Genomic DNA, 27059 nt, shown 5'->3' with positions numbered 1-27059 from the left:
CCGGTGCCAGGACGGGTGCCTCACAACCTCGAGGCCGTGCTTCACCTGACGCGCGACAACAGCGAGTCTTGCTCCTTCACTGAGGTTGAGGGACACGCGACCTGACGCGCCGCGATGCAGATGGATGCCAGATAGCAAGTCCGCTCAAGCATTGGTGAAGAATCTTATCTTCCATGAAGGGGCTGCTTAGACGAAGGGAGCGTCAAGCCAACTACATCAACACTCAGAAAGAGTCAAGTTCCAAGAACTCCGAACCATACTTGGGATGGTTCGTTTGCCATTCAGGACTTAGGGGGAGAATGTTAGAGTTAAATCCTGATGGTGATAGAATAATGTATTAGTAGTGCCTGTGTGCACTTAATGCATGTGAGCACTTGTATCCGTGGGTGGTTCGTGTCTACGTGCACCTTATCACCAATTACCGCTTTAGATGCTCTTTAGATGCTTAGATGCTTTTTAAATGATTTGCTTGCTTGTAAGCCACCTACCCCAGGTTAGCTATAAATATGTAACCAAGCTGCCTTTGTGGGTGTAGTTAATGGAAAAGATCATTTTAGGCCAACACTATCAATGCAAAAAAAAATCCCTTCTAGTGTGTTGAAATCGAGACCAACTTTCGCTTCATTCACCATCACCTTCTCACTGCTGAAGATATCATCCTGAGCCATCAGATCGAGGAGCGTGCAAAATATGTGATCCAATCAGCGGGTGAATGTTATAACGCAGCTGCAGCCTTAGTGGTATGCCTGTTACAAATTGGACGCAACTGTGCCTTACCTGATTTCTATTTCTATCAATTATTATTTGATGTTTGCTAACTTTTCCCTTTCAATTTTGAAGTGTATCGTGAAGGAGACTGGCTTGTTATCTGATTTGTTTGACTGTCAGTTCGACACCACTGAAATGATCAACTTGAGCAAAAAGGTCAGGCAGTCTGCCTTTAATCTTATGCTCTATGAAGGGCTTGAATCTGACGCCGCTGCTGGCGCCATGGTGGTATGTTCCTACCCTTACAAAGACAACTCTGCCTGCTTTTAGTTTTTGTGGTTTATTCTTTTTATACTGATAAGCAGCTTCTCACCAATTACAAGATGATGTTTTAAAGGGTTTAGCGAAGGAGGCTAAGTTCTTGTGTTACGTGCTGAGCCGAGAAGACAGATTCGTGGAACGGGATTATTATTGCTGTAATGATATTCGAAGACAGACCGCAACAGCTTTGCATATGCTTTGCCAAGAATCTAGTAGTGAAACTTCTAATGAGGGTCATGTGAGTTGTGCCTCAGCTGTTGCCAAGTCAGAGAAGCCCCGAGGGTATGGTCTTACTAAATAAGCTTCTCTTGTTCAGAATTATTGCTGCATCAAACTAGTGACATTTAAATGATCTCTGCTACTGGTGTGCTCAGCACTGTTGGTTATCTGAACTGCGCTTCTGATGATGCTGACGTGAACGTCGCTTCAGCTGGTGGTGCCAAATCAGAGAAGCCTCAAGGATATGGTGTTAATAATAAATAAGTTTTTCTTGTTCGGAATTATTGCTGCATGATTTCTGACATTTGCTATTGATGGGTTCAGCACTGTTGAGGATCTGAACTGCGCTTCTGATAATGGTGATGTGAATGGCGCTTCAGCAGGTACCAAATCAGAGAAGCCTCAAGGGTTACAACGTCTACAACTGGGCCGAGCTTAGGGTTACAAGGGCTGCCTTCGGCCCGTATTCATTTGCTAGTTTGTGGGCTTCGATATACGCTTTAGTTTGTCATCGGACCATATGGATAAATAGATGGACGACTATTTGACTTCTCTTATTTTCGTCGTTATTTTCTTAAATGATACGTGCTAAGATTAGTACTCCGTAGCATCTTTGGTGCCTCTCACGTGCATGCAGCATGCCTACACCTTCAGTTGCAAGCGCTATACTTGCTCGTTTCATCACCTGTTGCCAAGAATTGATTGGAATCATGGCCTCTAAAAGGCTAGCGCATGTAGAAACACAAAGGGCTAACACTTAACAGATTGTCAACCATGAATGGATACTCGGCCAGTTGGTCCTATCATACAGCTACCCACCGTCAACAAAGTCAAAGTTCCACTACCACCTACCTGTGGATATCTTGTTCAATGTTTTACATACCCAATCTTCACCCGATAGTCGATGTCACACAACAGGAAGCACTAGCCTGTAAGAGTAAGATGACTAGATGAGACATGTGTCAACACTCATATGGCGCATCCTACCCCAACCAAAGAAAAAGCAGAAATTTATAAAAGAAAAAAAAAAGTCACCTCCAAGTTCGTGCACCTTCAGCACCCACTTGCATTCTTGCAATGCACAACAGACCTCTTAGACTCAGCACCCACTTGCATTCTTGCAATGCACACAACAGACCTCTTAGACTCCAAAAGCTCCCTTAAATTACTCCTAATACCTTAATTAGGGAGAAAAAGAAAAAGAAAACCCTCCCCAACAGCTCCCCAAACCTGCCCAAAATATTGGGCGAGCCGAATCGAGACACCGTCACCCTGCATATTTGCACGACTACGCCGTCCCCCAATCGCCCCCTCTTCCTTTCCCACGAGTTTTTTTTTATTTTGCCCGCGCGATCCACTTCATAGGAGCCTAGGAGGCGGAAGTTGAGCAGCGGGAGGAGGTCCCAACCGGCGGAACAGAGTTGAGTAGCGCCGCCGCGGACCCCATCAGCTCCTCCAGCGCGGCCGCGTGGGACGCCGCGGGACCGAGAGATCAGCACATTCGCGTCGGAATCAGGGGCGGCGATGGAGGGGGTGGCACCAGCGTGGCGAGGAGGCGCTTGTCAGCGGCGAGCTGGGCAAGCGAGGCCGCGAAGGGCGCCGGGAGCGCTGTCACGAACCTGCCAACTCCTCACATTCGCGGGCGAGCGAGTAGTTTATCGATTCGTGAATCCTGACACACCAACCTCCTCCTCGCATGCCATGGCCCACACCATCACCATCGCCCACCTCCACCTCCTCCTTTGCCTTGACCTCGCCGCGATCACCGCGTGGGCGCATGGCGGGGGGGGGGGGGGGACCCGGAGCCTGACACGGGTGCCGCCGCCGCCCCGAAGCCCAACCTGCGCGTGTGGGGACGGGTGGCGGTGAAGCTGTGGTGCCTAGCGGCGGTGTTCACGAGGACGCTGCTTGGCCGGGTGTCCCCCTACTTCATGCGCTGGGACGAGGTGTTCGTCGCGCAGGGCACACAGTTCGCCGGCGGGGTCTTCCTCAGCACGACGCTCATGCACTTTCTCAGCGACTCCGACGAACTGAGTACAGGATAACGCTATTGTTCTGCTAACCTTGCGCGGAAATGTTTAAAATTGTTAAGGAATCCGCATGCTTACCTCATTCTTTTCTAAACCATGATATGTAAACACGGTGCTTCATGCCCGTGAGATTAAAGAAGAAAAATACTGTCCGATTGTTTCTCACATCTGTGAGATTAAAGAAGAAAAGTATTGTCTGATCGTCTTTGTTTCTCTATTTATAGAATGAAATTATGCGGTTTGCCCATAGTACTTCCAAAAAAAACAATCACACCTTATTCACTGTGCTCCAGTGGTCACCTGGAAATTGTTTTGGCTTCTGGCTACCCCTACTGGCATTTTCTTACTTCTTTGCAAGGACTTAATGATTTCATATGCTAAGTCCATAGTCACAATACAAAAGAGTATTTTGCACGAGCATGTTGTGAGTTTGTGACCAGGCTGATATCGTTGTATGCAAAGTGTGGGGAGCTAGAGGTTGGATAGGCTTACTCCTGATGATGTGAACTGTATTGAAATATTGGTAAAGCTAGTTTTTGAGATCTGCTATGGGATGATAATATTTTAGAGGAAAAAAATTTAGAAGAGCCCCGATACGAGACTCTTGGAGTTGCTTACCTATCACCGCGTCCATGCATTTTTTGCAAATTATAGGCGTGCCCTGTCGCGCCACTTGCTCCACTAGTAGTGGTAGGCACGAGTTCTTCCGGAGTCCGGACCAGCACTACACTCCACAGTCCAAGCGCAGCACGCCAGCACGGCAAGCATCGGCCTGTTCGCTTCAGGTTATTCAGCCCTAACTCCCAGGAATATATAGGTTGACCATCGTCCCTCGCAAAAATTATCGCCGCGAGAATTATGAATCTTCTTTTTTAGGGAAGTATCACAAAATATCCCGTTATATAAAAAAAGAAATACCGAAAAAAAAATTGGCGCCCAAGTGGTAAGCTTATGCTCCCCAACGTCCTGCCACCTGTTTTTCTGCACAAAATTTCTTAGTGCGGCTGGCGTGATTGGGGTACGTAAAAAAAAATCGAGACTTGCCATGTACACGCGTCACCCAAACCCAATGGCCTATAGCTAACTGTGGCACAGCATAAGGAAAAGATCCAATCAATAGGTGTCTTTATCCCATCGTCTAAGATAGAGTTTGTTAGGATAATCTGACTGGTATTTTTACCTCTAGGATTATTCACCATGCCCTCTATATAAACACCCTACAAAATCACCTGTGGTCCATCGGCCATCGCCATCCTTTGAATCCTTCCTTCCACAGGCTTCCTTCTACCCTACCCTCGCCGGTCGCTGCACAGTTCAAACCGGGCGGCTTCGCTCGCCGTTCTAAAGACGAGGGCGGCGGCTTTGTTTTCAGCAGAAGCGGAGGGGCTTTAGCGCTTTGGTCCTCCGCTTTTCCACCCGATTTAGCGAAAGCTTTGCACGGCCTTGTTGTTATTGATTGCTCGGCAAAAGGCAGCGACGAGAGCGCGCCCCCTGTTCCGTGGCCTCGTTCTCTTCCTCGCTAAGCAACCGGGGTGGAAGGCCCGCCCGACCAGGGTTAGCTCGCCGCGGCCTGCCGGGAAAAGCGACGGCCCGAAGGCCGTAGCATAAGAAGCGGGAGAGCGCCTGAGAGACACGCGGAGTCCGATCAGATCGTGCCTCTCTGTTTCTTTTTGTGCTTGAAGGAGGGGACAGGGGAGATGGCGGAGAGGAGGTGGATTATGCTTGCCCTCTTGGGAGTCATCCAGCTCCTTCGTCTTCCTTCAGTAGGTGAGTGTCTTCTTGTATATGACTCTGTCAGTTCATCGGAGCTCTGCTCTCCTTTTCTTTTTGAAACGAATCGAAGCTCTGCTCTTGCTGGAACAATTGAGGGCTTACTTCTTTCTTACTTTTCCTTTTCCTTTTGGCGGAATTTGTGTTGGAAGTCAGTTCGTCAGAGTTCTGTTCTGTTCTTGCTGAAACATCAAATGCTGATTGCCAATTACAAAACTAAGGTCAAAAGAGAAAGAAATCCAGCATAGCTGAATCCGTTGGTTGCCAGTTACAAACTGGTCTTATGAGGCTTCCAACTTCGTTAGCTGAATCTCTTCTTGTGCTATATGCTCTTTTCTTTCCCCTCATCAAGCTACTGCTTTCTCTTGACTCCTCCATACGGCTTTCTTCGATCGTTATCGGACAGCGAAAGGAACAAATGCCCGTGTCCCGCGTTGGCATTCTCTGGAGCTTTCTGAGCTGCACGGAATTCACCTCACCGTCAAGGTGTCAACCTGGCCACGCGCGACGGCGACATGTAGCGCCGTGCATTGACGCGGCGACACCTGCCGCTACTGGCATACAGATACGTTCGCCGGTTCGTCAGATGTGATTAGAGCCGTTTTGAATTTTTCGCATGGGACTTCGCTTTTGACGTGTGATGTTTGGATGTTTAGGCCATATGCATCTTGAGTCTTCGGTTGGTTGCGACTGAACTCGATTCCATCACTGTGCACCGAATTTCTGCATTTTGCTCAACTGCTTGTTTTCAATTTGAATGGGTTTGGAACAGAACTTAGAAATGTCTATTTTTGTTATGAAATTTGCCTGTAAATTCTTGTTGTTAGTAAGTTGATGTGCACACTGCACAGTACGCTGACTAGTAGCTGGCATGCGTGCCTGCAGCGCCGCAATCCTTCATCGGCATCAACTACGGCGACGTGGCGGACAACCTCCCGCCACCGTCGTCCACCGCGCGCCTCCTCCAGTCCACGACCATCTCCAAGGTCCGCCTCTACGGCACGGACCCGGCCGTCGTCTCGGCCTTCGCCGGCACGGGCATCTCCCTCCTCCTCGGCGCCACCAACGGCGACATCGCCAACCTCGCGTCCTCGCCCGCCGCGGCCTCCGCCTGGGTCGCCGCGCACATTCCGTCCTCGTCGCCGGCGGTCTCCACCGTCTCCGTCGGCAACGAGGTCCTCTTCGCCGACGCGTCGCTCGCCTCGCAGCTCGTCCCGGCAATGCAGAACCTTTACGACGCGCTGCCGCCCAACTCCAGCGTCAAGGTCTCCACCGTGAACGCCATGGACGTGCTTGCGAGCTCCGACCCCCCTTCCTCCGGCGCGTTCAAGCCGGAGCTCTCCGCTACGCTAGACCCGCTCCTGGCGTTCCTGAGCAAGACCGGCTCGCCGTTCCTCATCAACCCGTACCCCTACTTCGCCTACCTCAGCGACCCGCGGCCGGAGACGCTGGCCTTCTGCCTGTTCCAGCCCAACGCCGGGCGGCCGGACGCCGGGTCCGGGCTCACCTACACCAACATGTTCGACGCGATGGTGGACGCCGTGCGCGCGGCACTGGACGCTAAGGGCTACAAAGACGTGGAGATCGTGGTGGCCGAGACCGGGTGGCCGCACAAGGGCGACACCGACGAGGCCGGCGCCACGGTGGAGAACGCGCGCGCCTTCGTGTCGGGCCTCGTCTCCCACCTCCGGTCCCTGGCCGGCACGCCGCGCGCGCCCGGGAAGTCGGTGGAGACGTACATCTTCGCCGTATACGACGAGGACCTCAAGCCCGGCAAGGCGTCGGAGAGGTACTTCGGGCTGTTCCAGACCAGCCTCACCGAGACGTATCCGACGGGGTTGCTCAGGAACGGCACGGCCGGGCTGGGGCCGGCAATGGCGCCGGCGCCGGCGCCGACGTCGGTGCAGCCGCCACCGGCGCTGCCAACGCCACAGGTGAGGTTATTACGTTACAATACAAGCTGCCGGTGTTTCTTTTCGAGTTTATTCACTGGCTTCACGCGAACTCGTGAGTTCTGATGGAACGCTTCCGTTGGTGCAGGTGACTCCAGCGCCGCCAGGCTCGGCGGCGGTGGCAGGGCCTTCCTGCGCGCCGGGGACGGCGACGGCGAGGGTAGCTTGCACTCATCACAATGCTGCCGAATCGTCTCGCACTTTCTCAGTGCTAACTATCATTGCTGGTTTTTGGTTCACAGCTTTGCAGATGTTAATATGACTCTTTTTCTTTAGGCTTTTCTTTTTCCCAGCCAATGTATTGAGGCAGCTTTTGTATTCCTAGTGTGTGGCTTCACGATCCAAGCAACGCGTCAAGATTTCAAGTACTACGACACGATAAATGCATTGCCATCTGTCACATTGTAAGAGGACAATCATCTGAAAAGAGACTCCACTGAGAAACCGTCCACATCAACTGAATATAATGAGATCCGATGCCAAAGAATGATCAGCTAAAGACATAGACCAAGTAAAGTTGTTGTTGGCATACAAAAAACCAATCAAACGGAACCAGTGTGTAAACTAAACATACACACCGCGCACTGAGCAACGGACAACAAAAACAGCATTCGCAGTCCAAGTCCAGTGCTGCAGCAGACCCAAAAACTGCTACAGATCTCAGCATACCATCATCTTCAAGCAAGGCAAAGCCGGTCAAACAAACACACACACACACAATAGCAGTAATCATTGTATTTACGCTCCAGAGTGCGAAACTGGTGACGTGATGAACTGCCCATCCTTGAAACTATGGATGTACTGTTGTGGCAAAGCATGCTCCACCTGCAACACGAGAGCTCAAGTTTTAGCTACAAGCTTTTGATAGTTGGTACACTTAGAGAAACAGGAATATGTCGATCTGTCCCAAGTTACCCACTCCCAGAGTGTGGAAATCTAGGCTGCTAATAAAATAAAATAAATTGAAATCTGACATCAAAACTGCTCATTAAATTGCCAGGTTAAATTCTATGCATGCGTAGCAAATACCGACATTGGTACCAAAGTGATGAAGAATGTCAGCAAATTGAGGAGAAAAAGGAAACATGTTCTAGCATCTTAAATCTGGCATCTAGAACAAACTTCCAAAAACCAATCAGGATGAGGCGATTAACTTAAGTCATCCACTCAATTTCTGCCTAAGTAGGAAGTCTACCTACAATAATATACAATGAGAATCTGTTCATGAGTGGTCTATCATCTATGGGCCTAAATGCTCTGCAAAATGACATGCTGCCACATTTCTTTTCTTCAACATTTGATACAATAATAAGTTTTGGAACTATGTCATCCAAAAGTACGAATTAAAGGAGCAGATCTTACCCAATCACCATCAGTGGCACCACTCGGAACCATCACATTGATTTCACTAGATTTAGCAGAAGTAATTGAAGCTCCCAGCGAATCTTTGCTCAAGTATAACTGACATCCAGATGTGTTGTCAATTGATATTGTCGGTGCTGTACCCTGAGAGTAAAAGACAAGTAGTTCAATTTTTTGACAAAAATGTAAGTAGATATTGTAACAAAATATATTAAAAAAGTGAGCTTGTGTGTTCTAGAAAAAAATAGTGAACTTGTGTTGTAAATATTAGTTATACTATAAAAGAGAATAAATAACTCTGGACATTTTCAATTTGGTGAAAATCGTAAACATAACAAGTTCAAGAGAAAACGAAGAAAATTTATAATCAAGATTCTGAAAGGCTGTTGAGAGCTCAGAATTGAAGAATTAAATTAAAAATAGAAAGCAACCACATCATAATTCAAGAAGCTATTTGAATGAATCATTAATAGGCCAACAATCATCAAACACTTTCCATACAATATACTGGCAAGACATCTGCTCAAAGAGGATAACAGAGCAGCTGCAGAGGAAACAGTGTAAAAAAAAGATCCCAGAAAATGAAAAACAAACATGATAAATACATGTACACATAAAATATAAGTACTATAAAACATCGAATACCTGACATTGGACCTCAACACCATTGCAGTTGACAACCTCAAAAGCTGCTACAACATCCTGAAACACATAGAAGATAAATGTTCTGTTGCCAGGACTATATGGAAAATTAGCTGAGAACCTCTTGGCCTCGAACAATTTAAACTAACCTTGAAAACAATTCCAAATTTAGTGCATTTGTCAACAGTGATATTGTTAACCTTGCCTGCAAAAAGCTTATACAATTGTAGTTACCAAAACATAGAGAAAGGTGTACATCCAAACAAAGATAAACAATTGCGCATTACCATTTACTTGAAGGACGGAATCCTTGCATCCATATACATAGATGGATTGTCTGGAATCACAATCATCAATAGCAAGGGTCTTCTTACCAACCTGATTCTCAACCACCCATCTGTCATTAGTTACAAGGGATGGAACACATATTAACACATGAGCATCATATGGTAACATGTTAGTACACGTTAGTACATAAGTTGGAATAGAGTGGTTATTGTCTCATTATTGTATTCAAACATTTAGGAATGTCATAATCATTCTAGAAGATTATAAGATATGCAAAACTGACTCATGGCTAGCATGCACACTGGACAGGTAAGCTGTGATTGGTTGAATGCAAAAACCCAAATGAGATGAACCCATATGGTTCAAAACTCATGCAATCAGGAAACACAAGTGACTAAGTGTGGGATGCTTGAGATGACAAAAAGATGGTGTTGGGTTGGCGGGATGTGTCACACAAATGGAGGGTGTATGAGGTTAAAAGAACATTAAAAGAGCTAACTGTCTACTCTACCTAAATAACCCTTAATGGTCATTAATTTCATCCATCTCATTCCAATATTTCATCTTAAAAGTTTTGAAACAATCAAATAAATAATCTAATCTATCAAATCATTAAACCTGACAAAAAAAACCAACAGCTTAATTTAAGCTTCACATCCTGGTTCCTACTATGCAGTATGCACAAAAGGCCGAATTCCCATTTTGGTGCACATTTGTGCCAGCTCGCTATAGCAACCCAGCAAACAAAACAACAGGTCACCCAAACACTACATGGTTCAGCTTGAGCCTGTTAGCTGTTGTTGCAGGGTACCAATCATTAAGTCCACAATCTAACAGCTGACAAACAGCTCCAATTTCTTAGATAACATTAGATGGTGTGCCATTTTAAGAACTACAGCAAAACTCACTTGCGTCCCATCTGAAGTTCCAGTTTTGGGGGTCCAGACTTGAAGGAGAAGGACCCTGCGCGAGAGGTCTTCTCAGGAGCTGCAGGAGCAGCAGCAGTGCTGCTGACAACACCGCTTCTATCAGTGCGGTTTTTGCTTTTCATGTCATCGGTAACCTTTCGCAACCCTGCACAACAATAATGTTAATGTGGTTTAATATGCCTGTTAATATGGCCTGGGAGTAACAAGGAAATCCTCATATCCTAACAAGTGTCTCCATCTACCTGCAGTCACAGGTTTTGAACTAATCTCTTGAAAGACAGCCGACATCCCTTCTTTTGGCCGTGAAGATTTTGGAGACTTCTCTGTGGTAAAAAGAGGCGCTGAAGGAGGAGCCGGTGGAGGGGGAGCCTTAGCTGCTGGTTCTTTAGGTGTTGGAGCAGCAGCCTTTGGTTGGGAAGCAGTGGCACCTCCAACGGGGCCCCAAACAGGACCAAGAGGGTAATGCTTCTTAACAAAATCCCGCAAACCAGGCACGTATAGATCCTTCAGTGCTTTAGCCCACTCAACATGATCAGGGTCTTTGTTTCTGTACTCCACAAGAACCTAAGAGGAAAAAAAAAATGATGTAAATGCTTCATCAACCAGAACCTTCTGATTGCTTCACAGTAGAATAAAAAATTGAATTGCTAAGAGCATCTTAGAGCATTGCAGTAAATTAATCAGCAAAGAAAGCATATGAGAGTAATTAAATCTACATAATTTGTTCTAGAGTTGCACTTTAAGAAGGATTTACGAAAGCATTTCTAAAGAGAAATCTATTACGATAAATGTTCACATATAGTTAATATTGTAACTTCAAACACATTAATGGAGGAGTATAGGTGTTATCAGAGTTTATTTATATTAAACTTTTATGAGAGGAAGGTAAAAGTTAGTAAGAATAAATTTTCATATAGCCGATATTGGAACATTTATGAAAATATTAATGGACTAAACGCGTTGTCCAAGGTTCTGTAAGTGGCATATTTATTGTTTTGTTCTTTGAAGCGGCAACTAGCCAACTACATATTTTTTCTCTAAAACGGGTATAGTACATAAACAAAAAAAAAATCCATCTCTGCTGTTGCTAGACATACTTGATTATTTTTGAACCCTTGTTACATAAATACGGCCCAGAACACTGCCATTTGGGACATGCGTAATAAAAGCTGCATCAAATCCCATTTCTCATAAATAAATTTAATTAGCTGGTACCATAACGGTATAACCCCTAGTACTAGAAATGCTAAATCGTGTTGCCTGAAGAAAATTAATATAGTCACGGCATGTTCTCATTACATCCCTCTAGTCCAATATGAACCTGTCTTAAAGAAGTGTGATGAATTGATGATCTTTTCAATAAAATGCAGCGCTGTAAATGCAGATCTATTTTAACTGTATGAATAGATGTCCAAGGTATTGTATGGCAGAAATTGCACTATAGTCACAGAAACAGCATACCTTATTATTGTAGAATTCAGCCATCTGCCAGCTTTCCTCCACATGAGCTGTTGGGAAACTCATGCCTGGGAGAAAGGCAGGAAAACAAAATGAGCGGCATATCTTGTGTAAGTTTGACAAGATTAAACCCAGGGGAATAAGTTTACTAACCACAATCCTTTCCTAAGAATGCAACCCAAGCCAAAGCAGGGAGACTGTCAGCAACACTCTTCAAATGGTTGAAGTAGTCGGGCCTCCTTCCTTCAGTCATTGCAGTTGCTTTGGCGATAACATCACCGAGGGGCTTCAAGAAGCCCTGCGCATCAGCCATTGATGCTGGTTTCTACAGAATAAGAAAGGGGGTGAAATGCTCGCTGAATCGCTGATGTAATGATAAGCATTGCATTATTTAGATCCACTGGTGCCTGCGTAACTCGTAGCATGCACGAAGACAACCATAGAATAATTCACTGCTAGAGCAACCACTCCGACAGAATGGTCTTAGCAAGCCCACTACGTGATCAACAGAATCTGAAAATTGCTAAATGCGTCCCCCCAAGTATCAGCTCGATGAATCGATCTCGCGCATCTGATAGGCGGAACACCCAGAGATCTACACTCGGAGCACAGGCGACACATTCAGATCAAGTGGGAACGAAGCGCGTCTGTCCCGTACCTGGAGCTGCTTGGCCTGGACGAGCAGGTCCTTGGCGACGGCGAAGGCCTCGGCGAGCACCTTGGTGGCGTCGAGCACCTTCCCGCCGATCTTCTCGGCCGCGGTATTTAGCCGCCCGACGGCCTCCGCGACGAACTCGTCGTAGGCCACGATGACTGGATCCGCGGCCGCCGGGACGTCGAGGTCGCGCGGCGCCGCCAACGCGAGCGAGGCGCCGGAGGCCACGGCCGCCTCCAGTCGCGCCACCGCCGCCTCCAGCCGCTCCACTAGCGCCGCCTCCATCGCTGAGATCAAGCCACGCGGGGTGCTCCCCTGTCAATTCCTCCCTCTCCCAGGCCCCCTTTCTCTCCGTGCGCCGCTTCCCCCAGCTGTGGCGGTTTTATGGCTTTGCGCCTTCTCGGCTTGCGGTGCCGCTCTTTTCTTTCGGGCTTTTTTTTTTCCGCGTTTTCTTTTTTTCTGCGGCGACAGGAAATACATGAGATGACGTGGCAGTATATCGAATAAATTTCAGGAAATACGTGTGCCACCCATTGCATGCTGTAGCCTGTAGTGCTGTACTGTGCTCTTTGCATGCTGTAGTATGGTGTAATTGGCATGTGCTGTAACAGTACATGCACTAACACGGTTTCGTCGATCGATTTGCACGGCTGCATTGTGCAGGAAATTGCCTGTGATCACTCGGGTTGGGTGCTTCCCTCCGAGAGCAAGAAATCGAGAATGTTACGTGCCAAGTAACCCAACAAAGGTCATCGGTCACCACTCACCAGCACGACGTTTGGGCTTTTCACCGGCACATGATCTTTTTTATGCCTTTTTGTAATCGATGAGCTGGTTGAGCTGCCGAAAGCCGAAAGCTACCATAGACTGACCAAGGAAGGCGAGACGCGAGACGCCAGACGCGACACCGCAGCTTTCCGATTCATCGTTGCGACCGAAATCTTGTGCTGTCAAAAAAAAAAACGCATGTGTTGTGTTGTTTTTTCCTTTATATTGCAAGACCACCTCAGCTTCTGCTTCACGAGCACTTAGCAGCGTCTGTTCAGTCGATCGGTTGGGCTTTGTCATCACCTTTTAGTTCCCAGCTTCTTTTTAATAGCGAAAATCAATTCTGAAGTCGTGTAGAGAGTCTGAAGAATTGCTCGTCTCGTTAGAGAGATTCGCGTGCAGCAGCAGAGGCCTGCCAAAAAGGCCTAACGGTGCGGGCTCGGCCCAAATCCCTCTTCAAAGAAATCAAACGTTTTGGGCCTCTGGCAGGCCAACCGTATAGAGGTCAGTGGGCTGATCGTCTCCTTCTCCCTTTTTTTCTCAAGTTTCCTTTGTTACCGTACAGCAAAAACGCCATTTACCGCTTAGCCCCGCATACGAGTAACAACAGATTATCGGAATCTTAGCCCACAGCTGCTGGCCTGCTGCTCCACCATGCGATGGGTCCACTTCAGCATACGCTGCCATACATACACATATACTATACACGTACATTGTACTACTATGCGTACGCTGTACCGGACCATTGCCCTTTGCCGCGACCAATCATATGAGCGTATAAGACGACAAACAGACAACCAAGGCCAATGAATGAGACAAGACTAGTCACTACTCACTAGAACCACCGCGAGCAACCACTAGGCTCGCTCGCACGATAATTTCCGAATCCAGGGTAAACACGACTTGGTCGGCACGCACCTCCACGCACGCAAGATGGCGATCCATCGCTAGTGCTGCGTGCACTGCAGGTGACGCCGGAGACGCACGCCTCGTCGCTTCCTGCTTCCAAGCGGAGACAAGCGCGGTTGGAGCAGCCTGCTCGGGACAGATGATTGATCACTAGATCCGGAGTGTACTGGCTGGTCTCCCAAACAAGCAAGCGATTGACAGGCAGAGCCCCAAGCAACGTGCCAACCTCAGACGCGCCGTTGAAAACCTTGTCCCGTTCGCGCTAGCTTTTCGATCGCGCGGAGCGCACGCTTCTGAAAACCGGGCTCCCTGACAAGTGACAACCGCCGGCGAGGGCCTTTTGCGCAATTACTGTCTCACTGACATCACTGACGAGGCTCCAAGCAGAAAGCGGCAGCCCGCAGCAGCGGCGTCTCAGTGCCAACGTTTCAGACAGCACGCATCGGTTCGCCGTCGGACGCCCGCCGAAAATCCGCGCCGGCGCCGCCCCCGCACTCCCCATATCCGCGCGTCGCGCGGGCGACTTGGACTTTGCCCGCCTCTCGTCGCCCGCCTTTGCCGATGGTGGAGCCAGCCGCGCGCGCGGCACGACGGCGCGCGCCGCGGCACTGCGACGAGGTCTGAACACGACTGCCAACTTTGTCGCGGCGCCTGGTAGCTGGAGCCTTTCGGAGACCAGCAGACCAGTAAAAGCCAGTCCAAGTCTCGGGCCAAGGGAGTGGTGCCATGCACATCCCGGACAGGGACGCGCGCGCGAGCGAGAGGATCGGGTGACTGACCGGGAGAGTTCGCGCGCGCACGGGCGTCGACGTCGCGCCAGCCGGGTTGGTGACGACGCCAGGGCCTGGCGACTGGCGAGGCCCGCTCGACGTCGGCGACGGACGGTGACGTCCGCGCCCCGCACTGGCCGGCCAGGTCAGGTGTGAAGGCGCCGCTTGACCCTCGGGTGCATTTTTGGGGCTTTCGGTCGGTGGATTTGCCCCCGTCTTGGGGACTTGCCGCACTCGATGATGGTGCGATCTCCTTTTGTCTTTTCCTGGGCACCTTTTCCCATTGCAGGTGGTAACGAACGAAACGAAAACTACGAGTCGTCGCGGGTCACGAACGCACAAAGTGCCGATTCTGGAGGGAAAAGACGAGTAAGAAAACCACAAGCCGAAGAAAAGAAAGCGTGCATAATTCACAAAGTGCATGGGTTGTGGTTAACCCGAGCGATTAAGATTACGACCGAGTTTATCGAGTGGTAACTGGTAAGTAGTAAACTTGCGAACTGGGGGGAAGACCAAATCATGCTGCTCCTTCGCTTTCCCCGGCCTCAGCTCGTAGGTCCGGGACGCACGCTTCCCCAGCACAGCAATCTACAGTAGAGCTCGAGATTCACGTCCCGACAGCGAGAATGCTTACAAAAATCTACTGTTGACCGGGATTGATGTTCAGCGTACGTAATTTGGTTGGCCCTCAAAGTCGCGGCACAATCATTTTCAGCCTTTCAGGACCCCCGTAGACACGTCATCCGGGGCGACCGGCGCACGTGTAAAAACGATTAGATTACGAGGGCGCGCCCTAGTTTTGTGGTAAAGCGACGAGATCTATCGCCCATGGTGCGTGGTTAGATAAGGGTTCCTCTCCTAGTTCCGATACGGCTAGACATGATGATTGCCTTGCCACCATCATTAGTTTTCCTCGCTTATTTTTTATCATGTGCGTCAAAGTAAACAAAGCGGTCGCCAAGGTATTTTTCTTCTTGGCGCAGTAATCTTCACGAGCATGGAGGGAGAGTCGGAGAGAAATTTTCCTCTGTGGGAAAGCGATGCCACATGATACGGCACGGTATGTCGTCCTAGCCATCGCAGAGGCAGAGCGCGCACGGGAAAGTGGAGACATCGCCGTCCTCGGATCGTCGTCGTGGCGTCGTCGTAGGCAACGTTATCCTGCTCGCGGGAGGAGTAGAAAGAAAGGAGCAGGCGGCGCATAGATTGGTGTGCCGCGAAAATAAGCGGGAAAAGGGAGCCGACAGATCTCGAGACAAGGGAAACGAGAAATTGCCCGCCGGCCTCCCTCGCGTCGCGCGCGGCTGACGTCGCCGGCGGGGCCGCTTCGAGCGCCGTTCCCATGGGCGCGAGCGGCGCCCGATATGGAGCACCGCGCGCTCCTGCGTCCCACTCCCACCGGGGCCGGCCGGCCGGGCCGGGGGACCTGTCCTCTCGCGTGCGGACGTCGTCGCCGTGCAACCAGCGCCCAGTGGCCGCGGCGCGGGCAAGACCCTGTCCAGCTGTGCTTGACTGCTCGTGCCCACTGTAGTGTGCGCGTCACCGGCTCCAGTGCGAACACGACACGACGAGCCTCCGTTGACGCTTCAGCGCCGCCTCGTCCTAGAACAGCCTCAGACGTGGGGGCGCAGCAGTACGCCCGGCATATTTCCGTGATGAATTGCACGTGTAACATCTTCACGGATCACGGACAGCATGATCGAAGCTTTAGCTCGTGCGCGCAGCAGAATTGCTTGTGGGGTGGGCGGGTGACCGTGTTGCTTGGGGACGGACGAGGACGAGCTGGCCTATCACCAGTTCCCCAGCTACGGCCAGTCCGGAATTCGGGAGGCAGAAAGGGGCCGCGCAATGCGCAGCACTTGTTTTGTTCCACGGCATTAACTTCAGAGTTTATGACCCCGGGCCCCGCGCCACGTAGACCGCTACGAGTAGCGAGTAGCCGAGTAGGCGTGCCAGCCGATCAGACGTGGCAGGACAGTCAAAGCCCTGTACCTCCCGTACGGCCGAGCCGAGCGGCGCTGTCCTCCCTCCGCTCCCTCCGGCTCCGGCCATCCCTCCGCGCAGCGGCGCAGAGCGCCGCGGCGTCAATGCTGCAGCCTGCAGGGGCTGTGGGGGCCGCCGCCCGGGCGCGAGGCCGGCAGCCGGGGAACCCGCACGGGTCACGTCACGGGGCGGCGTCCCGAGGCAGCAGGGCCCTGCGCGTCTGCGCGAGCCGCGGCCACTGCCACGACGGGGACGGGGAGGATGGCCGGCCTATTGGCCTCGGCCTCGCCTCCTCGATCCGGTCGGGGCAGCGTGCGGTGCCTCTGGTCTGCTCTCTGCTGCGTCCCATTGGCAGTGGAGCTCGAGGGCCGCGTGGTCCCGGGGCGGCAGGGAGAGAGACGTCACGGACGGGTAGGGCACGCCGCGCCAGCGTGCGGGAGGGAACGGTCGTTGTGTTTGGCGTGGCGGGGTGGTCCACCGGCCTCCTCCCCCCGTGGTTGGTTTGTGAAGATCTTCTGTGAAACGAGCGTGAAGTGGATGGATGGCAGCTGGACTGACTGCGGTCTAGATCGGCCGGCGCCCGGCCATTTCACTCACCGTTTCGTTGTCCGGGACCAGAGCCACAATTGTTTGAGTGAAAAGATAGTGACTCTGACTCCAGGGTTTGATCGGGGTCCGCTTGGATCCCTGTATTACCTTGCCTGTCAAGGATAGCTGGGAAGCTAATGCGTTTGATGAATGTGCAGCAAGACTTTCTTGGTGCTTGTGCGGGTAAGAATTACCTTGCACAAGCAATAGAGCCGAATCGGCTAGCCCGGCCTGGCAGGGACTTCGTTGCTCGTGCCACCGAGGCAAGGCGAGGCAAGAGCAGCCTTGCTCAGAAACCAAGCGGACCCTATCTGGACAGTGAAAGGTAGGAACAGGCGTGATGTATGCTGTCTGGAGTTGCTGCTCCAAGATGCAGGATATTTTAGCTGTTAATCTGCTTCTCTTCGTGAGAAAACTGCGAAATGCCTTTCTATCTAAATATGTGGTGTTGATAGTCATGGTGTGGTCGTAACGTCGCCACGAACCATAATAAAATTGCTAAAATGTTCAAATTGTAAGTACTCCTTCGAAAACAATCTTCAAAGCACACCTGACAATATGTATGCAAACAAAAAACAACCACAAATCAACTCTACTTTATAATGATTGACAACTTTAACTTTATTGTTCAGCATTTGACCATATATCTTTTATAACAATTGCTTGCAAATAAATAAATATCTTGTATGCTTAAATTAGTTTTGATACTTTTCTCGATTTAGTTAATTTAGTACTTAAAGAAACATTTTTAGTCAAATCATGAACAATAAATGTCAAAATAGTCGATTATTTTGAAACACATTATAGTAATTTATTTATGGCTGGAGTAAGGAACATGTGCAAGAGCATGAAAAACCTTTCTTCATTTCTTTTGGCCGAGGGGAATGGCTCACGAATCACAATAGACATGCATGTTTTGTACCCTCGCAGCACACTACTATGTGAAATTTCTTATTATATTTAGCCACTATCTAGATTGTTATAATCTGTATGAGATCCGAATATGTTCAAAAGAGTGACCATTTGGTTCCATGTGGAGGAAACCCTCTCTTTTCTCTTTTTGTTATTTATTTGCCACATCATCAGAAATGATGACATGGCGCTATAATAATGAGAATGAAACTCTCATTGAGAATAGCCTAGTACAAAATACAACACATTTATTTATAGGAATTGGAACATTTAATTAGCAAGTGCATAATAATGGGCAATAGGTGAATAAATGGAGTTTGGAAATGACCACATGCATTTGGATAACTTGTTTAGATAAGAGTAACAAAGTCTAAAATGATATAGAACTGTAACCGGAAGGATGTAAATTGGTTTGACTTCATTCCATCACGATTTCGTTTTCCGCCACCCAAACACTTCTCAACGTGACTTGGAGTTACAATGGGTTTCACTTCAATTCACTAAACTTCAGATTTATACTAACAGAATAATTATTGGTCAAAAAAATAATATAGCAAAAGACGAAATAAAAACCATGTGATTTCAATCAGAGTGAGTACGAGATTTGGCAGGGTCGTTTGATACCGGATCATGAATTGGAAACTACAATGGACTTATTCACAAAGTTTACTTCCTCAAGAGAGATAATCCTGGCTTACTGCAGTGACACGCGGAGTTCAGAAATCACCCACCGTAGAAGATCCCAGCGAGTCATACCTGATCGGCGCTGTTCAAGCCCAGCCGCACCACCCTCTCTCATCACTCTAGTCCCATTTTACCGTTGAGGTCCGTCCGTCCCGGCGGCCACCGAAGTGGAAGCCACAACTACATACACTCGCACAGTACACTACTCTACGCAGTCAGGTACTCCACTCTAGGATTCTCTGTACGCCTGAGGACACTCCCGTAATTGCGCCCTGCGCAGTGCCTGCGAGTGTGCCACCACAGTGCCCACGCCCTACTGTTTTAAATCCTCTGCCGCCGCTCGCTCGCCGTTCCCCCCTTCCCCTAGTCCCCTTCCCTTCCCTTCCCCACGAAACCGCACCGCCGAATCCCCCGGCCCCGCCGCTCCCCACCCACCATTCCGCGATTCTCCCACCGGGAACGGCGGGGAGCGCCATGGCGTACATGTGCGCGGACAGCGGCAACCTCATGGCCATCGCGCAGCAGGTGATCCAGCAGCAGCAGCAGCAACAGCAGCAGCACCATCAGAGGCACCACCACCACCACCACCTGCCACCGCCGCCGATGCAGCTCCCGCCGCGCCAGGCGCCGCCGATGCCGCCGGCCCCGGCGCCCCCGCACGGCCAGATCCCGGGCGCCTCGCTGCCGTACGGCGGCGCCGCGTGGCCCCACCACTCGGAGCACTTCTTCTCCGACGCGTTCGTCGGGGCGTCCGCGGCCGACGCGGTGTTCTCGGACCTCGCCGCCGCCGCGGACTTCGACTCCGATGTGTGGATGGACAGCCTCATAGGGGACCCGCCGTTCGCGGACTCCGACCTCGAGCGCCTCATCTTCACCACTCCGCCGCCTCCCGTCCCCGTCCCGGCCCCCGCTGCGGCAGCCCACGTCGACGCGGCGGCCCAGCCCGAGGCCGCAGCTCCGGCGTCGCTTCCCCAGCCTGCGGCCGTCGCCGCGCCGGCAGCGTGTTCCTCTCCGAGCTTCATGGACGCGTCCTGCTCCGAGCCCGTCCTCCAGTCCCTCCTCGCCTGCTCCCGCACCGCGGCTGCTGACCCGGCGCTCGCTGCCGTGGAGCTCGTGAAGGTGCGCGCCGCCGCCTCCGACGACGGGGACCCCGCGGAGCGTGTGGCGTTCTACTTCGCGGACGCGCTCGCCCGCCGCCTCGCGTGCGGAGGCGGGGCGCAACCCTCGACGGCGCCGGACACGCGGTTCGCCTCCGACGAGCTCACGCTCTGCTACAAAACGCTCAATGACGCCTGCCCCTACTCCAAGTTTGCGCACCTGACCGCCAGCCAGGCCATCCTGGAGGCCACGGGCGCGGCGACCAAGATCCATATCGTTGACTTCGGGATCGTGCAGGGTATCCAATGGGCGGCGCTGCTCCAGGCGCTCGCCACTCGCCCCGAGGGAAAGCCATCCCGGGTACGTATCTCCGGTGTACCCTCACCGTACTTGGGGCCGAAGCCTGCGGCGTCCCTCGCCGCAACCAGTGCCCGTCTCCGCGACTTCGCCAAGCTTCTTGGGGTGGACTTCGAGTTTGTCCCATTGCTGCGGCCAGTGCACGAGCTGGATCGGTCGGATTTCTTGGTTGAGTCAGATGAGGCCGTGGCGGTCAATTTCATGCTCCAGCTGTACCACCTTCTTGGCGACTCCGATGAGCCGGTGCGGCGAGTCCTCCGTCTTGCCAAATCACTTAGTCCATCAGTAGTTACCCTCGGAGAGTATGAGGTTAGTCTGAACCGAGCTGGGTTCGTCGACCGGTTTGCCAATGCACTGTGCTATTACAAGCCAGTGTTTGAGTCACTGGATGTGGCAATGGCACGGGACTCACCGGAAAGGGTGAGGGTGGAGCGATGTATGTTTGGGGAGCGCATTCGGAGGGCTGTTGGGCCAGAGGAAGGCGCTGAGAGGACCGATAGGATGGCGGCTAGCAGGGAGTGGCAGACACTGATGGAGTGTTGCGGCTTTGAGCCAGTCAAGCTCAGCAACTACGCCATGAGCCAGGCTGATTTTCTGCTTTGGAACTACGATGCAAAGTACAAGTATTCACTTGTTGAGCTGCCACCAGCGTTCTTGTCCCTGGCATGGGAGAAGCGGCCGCTGCTCACCGTGTCTGCTTGGCGGTGAGTCCTTTTTGTGTATTGGTGCTGTTGTATGTAGCATTGTCATAGAATCAGGGAAGAAATGACTAGAATTGGTTTTGCATTGTATTAGTTTCCTCCCAAGATGATGACAATGACTAGATGGTATAATTGGGGACTTTAGTTTACTTGTTTGATGTTTGTTCTACCACATTACGAGTAGTTAGAGCAAATTTAGCGCTAATTGTATAGGAATTGATAGCAGGTGGAGTAGATTGCTTGCTCATGTGATTTTCTGGTGACAATTGGCATCCCTCTTGTGTATGTATAGGAAAAATCATATTAGCACCTTCGTTCTTGAAATTAGTAAGCTTATTGTGGTAAAACTAACTATAACTGTATGGAGTATCATTGCTCTAATTCAGTTGTAGTGGTAGTGTAGTACTCAAAACATAATTCTATTTGTGTTGGCAACATTGCTGATTTCGACCTTGCTACTCCAATTATTTCACTATGTCAGCTACCTCAAGGTTTTGTCATATAAACCTGGCAACTTCTGTTTTGTTTTAATTCAGTGTTAAGTACCTTTGAGATCATTTATTTCATTGGTCATGTGTGTTATTTATAGGATCGTTTGTTTCCTTGGTCATGTGTGTTATTAATGGGCTCACTTTCTCCATCGTAGTCCTTAGTTTGTCTATTCGGTGTAATAATTTTCTGGCAGGCCCCCTTTGTCTATTCAGTGTGATAATTTCCATCTTGCAGTTTCATGGTCGTGTTAGATCATGTTCGCAGTTCTTATATACATAGCTGTCTCTGCTTTACTTGAAAAATTTGTTTCTCATGCATTTCTTCAATGATAGCTTGCATTGTTTGTAGCTGCATATGCCTGTTGTCAGCAGTTTTGTTCTGATGCACGTCAAGTACGCAACCATTTATGTGAAAGAGAAGTAACGCTCTCATTATCCTACTCAGTGCTGCTCTGTATCCTTGCTGTTTTGGTTGCAAGCTGTCATTTTCGTGCAATTTGTACCTTGGCGCTTTATCTTGATCAAGAAGGCAGCATATTTCCTTTCTGTTGATACTTAGTCTTTTCTGCTGGAGCTGAAATTGCTACTCATCTTCATGACTTTGCGCACATTTGATCTAGAAAACATCCTTTCTTTTCTGAAAGGGATCTCAATGCCTGCTGTTATTTTCTGGTTCTCTCGGTTTCTTGGACAGTGTTACTTTTTCTTGTATGGGAATGCCGTCACCTATCATATGGACTCGGAGCACCCACTTGTTTGGTTTAGTTAGCCTGCAAGTCACAATAATCGGCCAAGCAGTGAGCGCGACGTTCTTCTTTTTTTTTTTTGAATTCTTTTGGAAATCATGTGTTCCAAAGGGTATTATTTGGTCTGTCTAGGAGCAATCTGTCTAATTTCAACTTGGCTAAATTTTATTGTGGATGATACAAGTTCTTCTTAATATTACAGTACTAGAGAACAGTACAAGTTAACTGCAACTTAAACCTGAAGGTTTAGCGTTACAAATTTACCAGGCCAAACAACCGACTTCTTTTCTTTTGGCAGAACAACAGCCTAAGCACACTGAGTGTAGGGTGCTGTCACACATACGTTTGGCTGCCTCCCAGTTGAGTTGCTTGCTCGCATAGCCCTGTGACGCTTGAGGTTGAGGGCACTCCAAGCTGTCGGCAGGCCCCACGTTGACATTCCCGTCGGCGATTAGCAAATTGAACATCTTACGAAGCAATGCGTGATGCTAATTGCCATTATCTGCCGACTGCGGCTGTAATCATCGTTTGCATGACATTTTCTGCCAGTCCGATCAATTGAAGCTGGCTGATCTGCAGCGTTGCAGTTGCTTCGGTCTCCAGAGTCCTGGTGTTGTAAGCCTGTAACCATCAGAATGCTTAAGACCAGGCGACTGGCTGTGTCTTCACTCTTCAGTTCAAGGATGCAGCCGCATCAAGCCATCAAAGAAGCTGACTCAGCTGAAGCTCCAGGAGGATGAGAGGGGATCGAGCTAGCATGGAGTGTGATTCTTGTAGCTTAGCATCGGTAGCGATCAATTTAGAGCGAATGGTCGATGGACTGGTCGCATAGGCCCTAGTTGCACCGTGTCACATTCTTGTCCTCGGGTTTGGTGTTTCGAGTGAGTGCATGATTGCACTTGCACGTGGTAGGATCACGGGATAACATCGGACATTCTTCAGTGATTGTACCGTCTGTCGAGCCAGGAATGATGGAACGATAGAGCCCACCGCGACAGCCTTGTCGTGTGGGAGTTGCCAGCAGCGAGGGGTGAATCAGGTGTTGTTTGGATACTAGGGGCTAAAGTTTAGATTTTGTCATATCAAATGTTTGGACGCTAATTGCAAGGACTAAAAATAGGTTAATTATAAAACTAATTGTAGAAGCACTGGGTTAATTCACGAGACGAATCTATTGGACTAATTAGGCTTTATAGATTCGTCTCGCGAATTAGCCTTCATCTGTGCAATTAATTTTGTAATTAGACTATATTTAATACTCCTAATTAGTATCAAATATCCGATGTGACAGTGACTAAAGTTTAGCCCCTAAAGGCATGTACAACGGTGAGACAGCCTCCTGTCTGTGTGTTATTGGGATCAACAATACAGACGGGTAAACAGATACTACGTACAACCCACAGACAGAGGCTGTCTGTTTAGTTGTCTGCAAGTGTTTTAATGCTCGGATTTTAGCGGCAATCTTCACCTCTCTCTCTCGCGCGCAGCTGGATCCGCGAGGCGACGAAGCGAGGCGACGCCTCCGTACAACGCGGCGAGCCGGCGTCTTGGCCTGGGAGCACGAGCTCGGCCGTCGCGTGGTGAGACGACGCTCATCTTCTCTTTCCTCCTTTACTGCTGAGCGGCGAGGGGTTTTTTGCATTTTAGAGGCTACGGAGACGGGGCTTACAGCCCCGTTGTACGTGCCCTAAGAGCCAAACAGGCCCTCAGTGAATGATGCTTTTTAATGTGATCATCCACAGCTCTGCTTTCTCCCTTGTTTTCATCCATATGATGCATCAGCTTTCGACTCTCAACGATGTTCTAACGTACTTCTTCAGAAAACGAGCTCTATGGCATCATTGCTTGATGATAAACAATTTAGCAAGATGAAACACCAACGAACTCAAATTTGGAGGTTGGGCCCTTTTACGCTTGAACTGGGCCCTTGGATACTTATTGCTTTGGGCCCTTGTGTTACCGGCCCTTCAGCTTTTCAGTAAAGCCCAACAAAAGATACGTCTGTGGAAGCGCCGTTCTCAAAGGTTCACAACTCACACTCATAAAATACAATGCAAGTTCATTAAACTTAATCACGAATAGCTAGATTATCATGCTTAATGAAGTTCATAGCGGATAAACAACTCTGACACTACATCATCCCTAACTCAGGTCCTGTTTGGATACACCCTCCTAAAGATTAGGAGTCCACTTTTAGGATACTTTTAGGACTTGTGCATCCAAATATGGGTCCTAAAAGTGCACTCCTAAACTTTAGGAGAGCTATTTTCATTAGGAGGGTCAAGGGTCTTGATGGATCCTATTTCTCCTACAAGTGGTCCTCAAGTCCCCCTTTATCCCTATTGTCCTCGCATGCATTAATGACGTGAACAGTGCAGGAGTAGTTTAGAGGAGTAATTGAGGGGTAAAAATGATATTTTCCCTCTAAGGTCCTAAAGATTAGTAGTCCATCCAAACAGTCCTTACTAAACTTTAGGACTAGCAATTTGAGTAGCAATTTGAGGGTCCACTACTAAACTTGAAGTTTGTATCCAAACGGTGCCTAAACAAGTCGATAATGAAGAACCGTAAAGTACTTGTCATGAATTAAACTAAGTACTAGTTCACTATCACGAGTTAAACAAGTACATGACGATATTGACTGTGTAATCAAGTTCATCATCACAAATTCCCAAAGTAAACTAACTAGCCAACCTTGTTTTATTTCTCCAGAGGCCCACAGGCCTAGCGGCCCGAGACATTTCCAGTTTTCCACACTGGTGGTGCTCCGTATCTTACGTTTCCGTGACTCCGTGCCACGACGACACGGTACCCTCCTGACGTACGTTAGGGGGCCACTTGTCATTGTCCCGAAATCTCCAGGCGGCGGATACACCAAGGCTTTTACTTCCCAAGTTGGGAGTTGCAAAATTGGCATTTTGCTATAAATGCGACATTGTAGCGTTTCGTTTGTATTTGTGAATTATTGTCCAAATATTGACTAATTAGGCTCAAAAGATTCGTCTCGCAAAGTACAACAAAACTGTGCAATTAGTTTTTGATTTCGTCTACATGTAGTACTCCATGCATGTACCGCAAGTTTGATGTGATGGGGAATCTTCTTTTTGCATAGTGTCAAAGTTGGGAGTTTGGAGGGAAGTAAACAAGGGCCCAACTCGACCTGGCCACCCGCGACACGACGCGGCGCGACGCGACTCGCGTGCGGGGAGAGACCGTGGCGAGACTGACACGAAGCGTCCCCATCCTCCGCGCGCTTTGCGCGCCGAGGCCGCAGGCCCCGAAGCCGCTCCCGGGCTCGGCGCGTGTATCATTTTCGCTACGTGTGCGCCCGCCGCTCGGGAGACGACGCCACGCCTGCCTCCCCCCACCCCCGCGGCGCCTTCCAGGCGCGCCGCGTACGTGTGCCCCGCTCGAGGCGCCACCGCGACGGCAGCCGCCCCCACGGCACGCGCGGCCGCTTATAAGCCACTCCGCGCCACCGTACTCTCGGGACACATCTCGCCGTGAGTGCGTTTTGCTTCGTTGCTCATGTACTCGTACACGCTCCGGGCGGCTACTAGCAGCGGCGGCGGCACGGGACTCGGGTTCGCGCTCGGCCGGATCGGCGGCAGGAGAGGCGGCGGCGGTGCCGGGGCGCCGGGCTTGGTGGTGCCCGCCGCTGGAGCAGCAGCTCGCGGGAGGAGCGTCTCGGCAACGCCGGCGGCCGAGAAGCCGGTGCCGGGGGATCAGGGCGTCGGCATGGAGCAGCCGAAGCAGCAGCAGCAGCCGCAGGTGCCCCCGCAGGACGCCGGGGCCAAGAACAAGCGCGACGACATGCACAAGACCACCGGGTAATCCTCCGTGTTTCCTCGCCGTGCATAGCAGTTAGCAGAGTGCCTATATTTTCCTGCAGGGCTTGATTTGGTCTTGCGCCTCTGTGGCGACGCAGGGACGTGATGAGCCACTCGTTCGGGGAGGGGTACTCGACGCGCTCCGACGAGGAGGGGTTCGGCGGGGTGTACGGCGGGACCGACCCGGTGGAGCACCACGGCACGGAGATTCACCCCAGTCATCCCGGTACGTGAACGCGGCGCTCTGGATTTCTGTTTCTGATGCCGTTTTGAGTGTGTGCGACGCCGAGGAGTGCTGGGGTTAACCGGGTGTGATCCTGTGCAGAGTACGACACGTCGCAGGGGTCTGAGGTGAAGGAGAAGGAGAAGGCGCGCCACCTCAAGGACGACAAGCGCGCCACCTAGGCGGCGGGCGGCGATGCATGTTTCGATGTCAGGCTCGTCGCCGTTTAGTTTGCTTAGATTTCGAGATGCTATTTCAAGTTTGCTGAGATGTAGTAAGGGTTTAGTAAGCTGTTTTAAGGAACTTGCTGCGGAGGTTGTTCTTTCTACTCCAGCTGCTTTTATGTACGATAAGAAATTAAGAACTATTGGAATGCCTTCCCCGGGCATTGTCTATGTTTGGATTCTGCTAGATTCTTCTAGGTTCTGGCAATAAGAACGACAGCAAGTGACGATTCAATTTAGGGGGTGTTTGGTCCTTTTTCTTATTTTTAGCCCGTGTCACCTCGAATGTTTGGTACGTGTCACATCGAATGTTACTCCTACTCATTCGGAGTATTAAACTAGGAGTATTAAACGTAGATTATTTACAAAATCTATTACAAAATCTATGTATTAAATGTAGATTATTTATGAAATCTATTACAAAATGTAGATTATTTACAA

The 27059-nt window shown here is 50.1% G+C and overlaps 4 protein-coding genes across 4 annotated transcripts; 3 read left to right on the top strand and 1 right to left on the bottom strand.

The window, feature by feature from the left end:
- The first annotated feature begins 4485 nt into the window (after positions 1–4485).
- Positions 4486–7416, top strand: LOC117838623 (glucan endo-1,3-beta-glucosidase 7). Its single transcript, XM_034718718.2, has 3 exons — positions 4486–5045; positions 5934–6982; positions 7089–7416. The coding sequence occupies exons 1-3, from the start codon at positions 4976–4978 to the stop codon at positions 7260–7262; spliced, it is 1293 nt and encodes a 430-aa protein (XP_034574609.1). The 5' UTR covers positions 4486–4975; the 3' UTR covers positions 7263–7416.
- Positions 7417–7437: 21 nt separating this feature from the next.
- Positions 7438–12712, bottom strand: LOC117838622 (cyclase-associated protein 1). The gene is made up of 10 exons (XM_034718717.2): positions 12338–12712; positions 11833–12004; positions 11683–11747; positions 10464–10785; positions 10201–10366; positions 9292–9401; positions 9154–9209; positions 9008–9064; positions 8363–8506; positions 7438–7825 (listed from the first exon to the last, which is right to left on the bottom strand). The coding sequence occupies exons 1-10, from the start codon at positions 12617–12619 to the stop codon at positions 7739–7741; spliced, it is 1461 nt and encodes a 486-aa protein (XP_034574608.1). The 5' UTR covers positions 12620–12712; the 3' UTR covers positions 7438–7738.
- A 6435-nt stretch (positions 12713–19147) lies between these two features.
- Positions 19148–21551, top strand: LOC117840367 (SCARECROW-LIKE protein 7). Its single transcript, XM_034720876.2, has one exon. It carries the CDS (start codon positions 19423–19425, stop codon positions 21109–21111), a length of 1689 nt encoding a protein of 562 aa, XP_034576767.1. The 5' UTR covers positions 19148–19422; the 3' UTR covers positions 21112–21551.
- A 3919-nt stretch (positions 21552–25470) lies between these two features.
- LOC117840276 (uncharacterized) lies at positions 25471–26857 on the top strand. Its single transcript, XM_034720758.2, has 3 exons — positions 25471–26171; positions 26270–26397; positions 26497–26857. The coding sequence occupies exons 1-3, from the start codon at positions 25870–25872 to the stop codon at positions 26574–26576; spliced, it is 510 nt and encodes a 169-aa protein (XP_034576649.1). The 5' UTR covers positions 25471–25869; the 3' UTR covers positions 26577–26857.
- The last annotated feature ends 202 nt before the right edge of the window (positions 26858–27059 follow it).

This window comes from Setaria viridis, chromosome 9 (assembly GCF_005286985.2).
Source record: "Setaria viridis chromosome 9, Setaria_viridis_v4.0, whole genome shotgun sequence".
NCBI classification, from domain to species: domain Eukaryota; kingdom Viridiplantae; phylum Streptophyta; class Magnoliopsida; order Poales; family Poaceae; genus Setaria; species Setaria viridis.
This window is presented reverse-complemented; position numbering and strand designations above follow the sequence as displayed.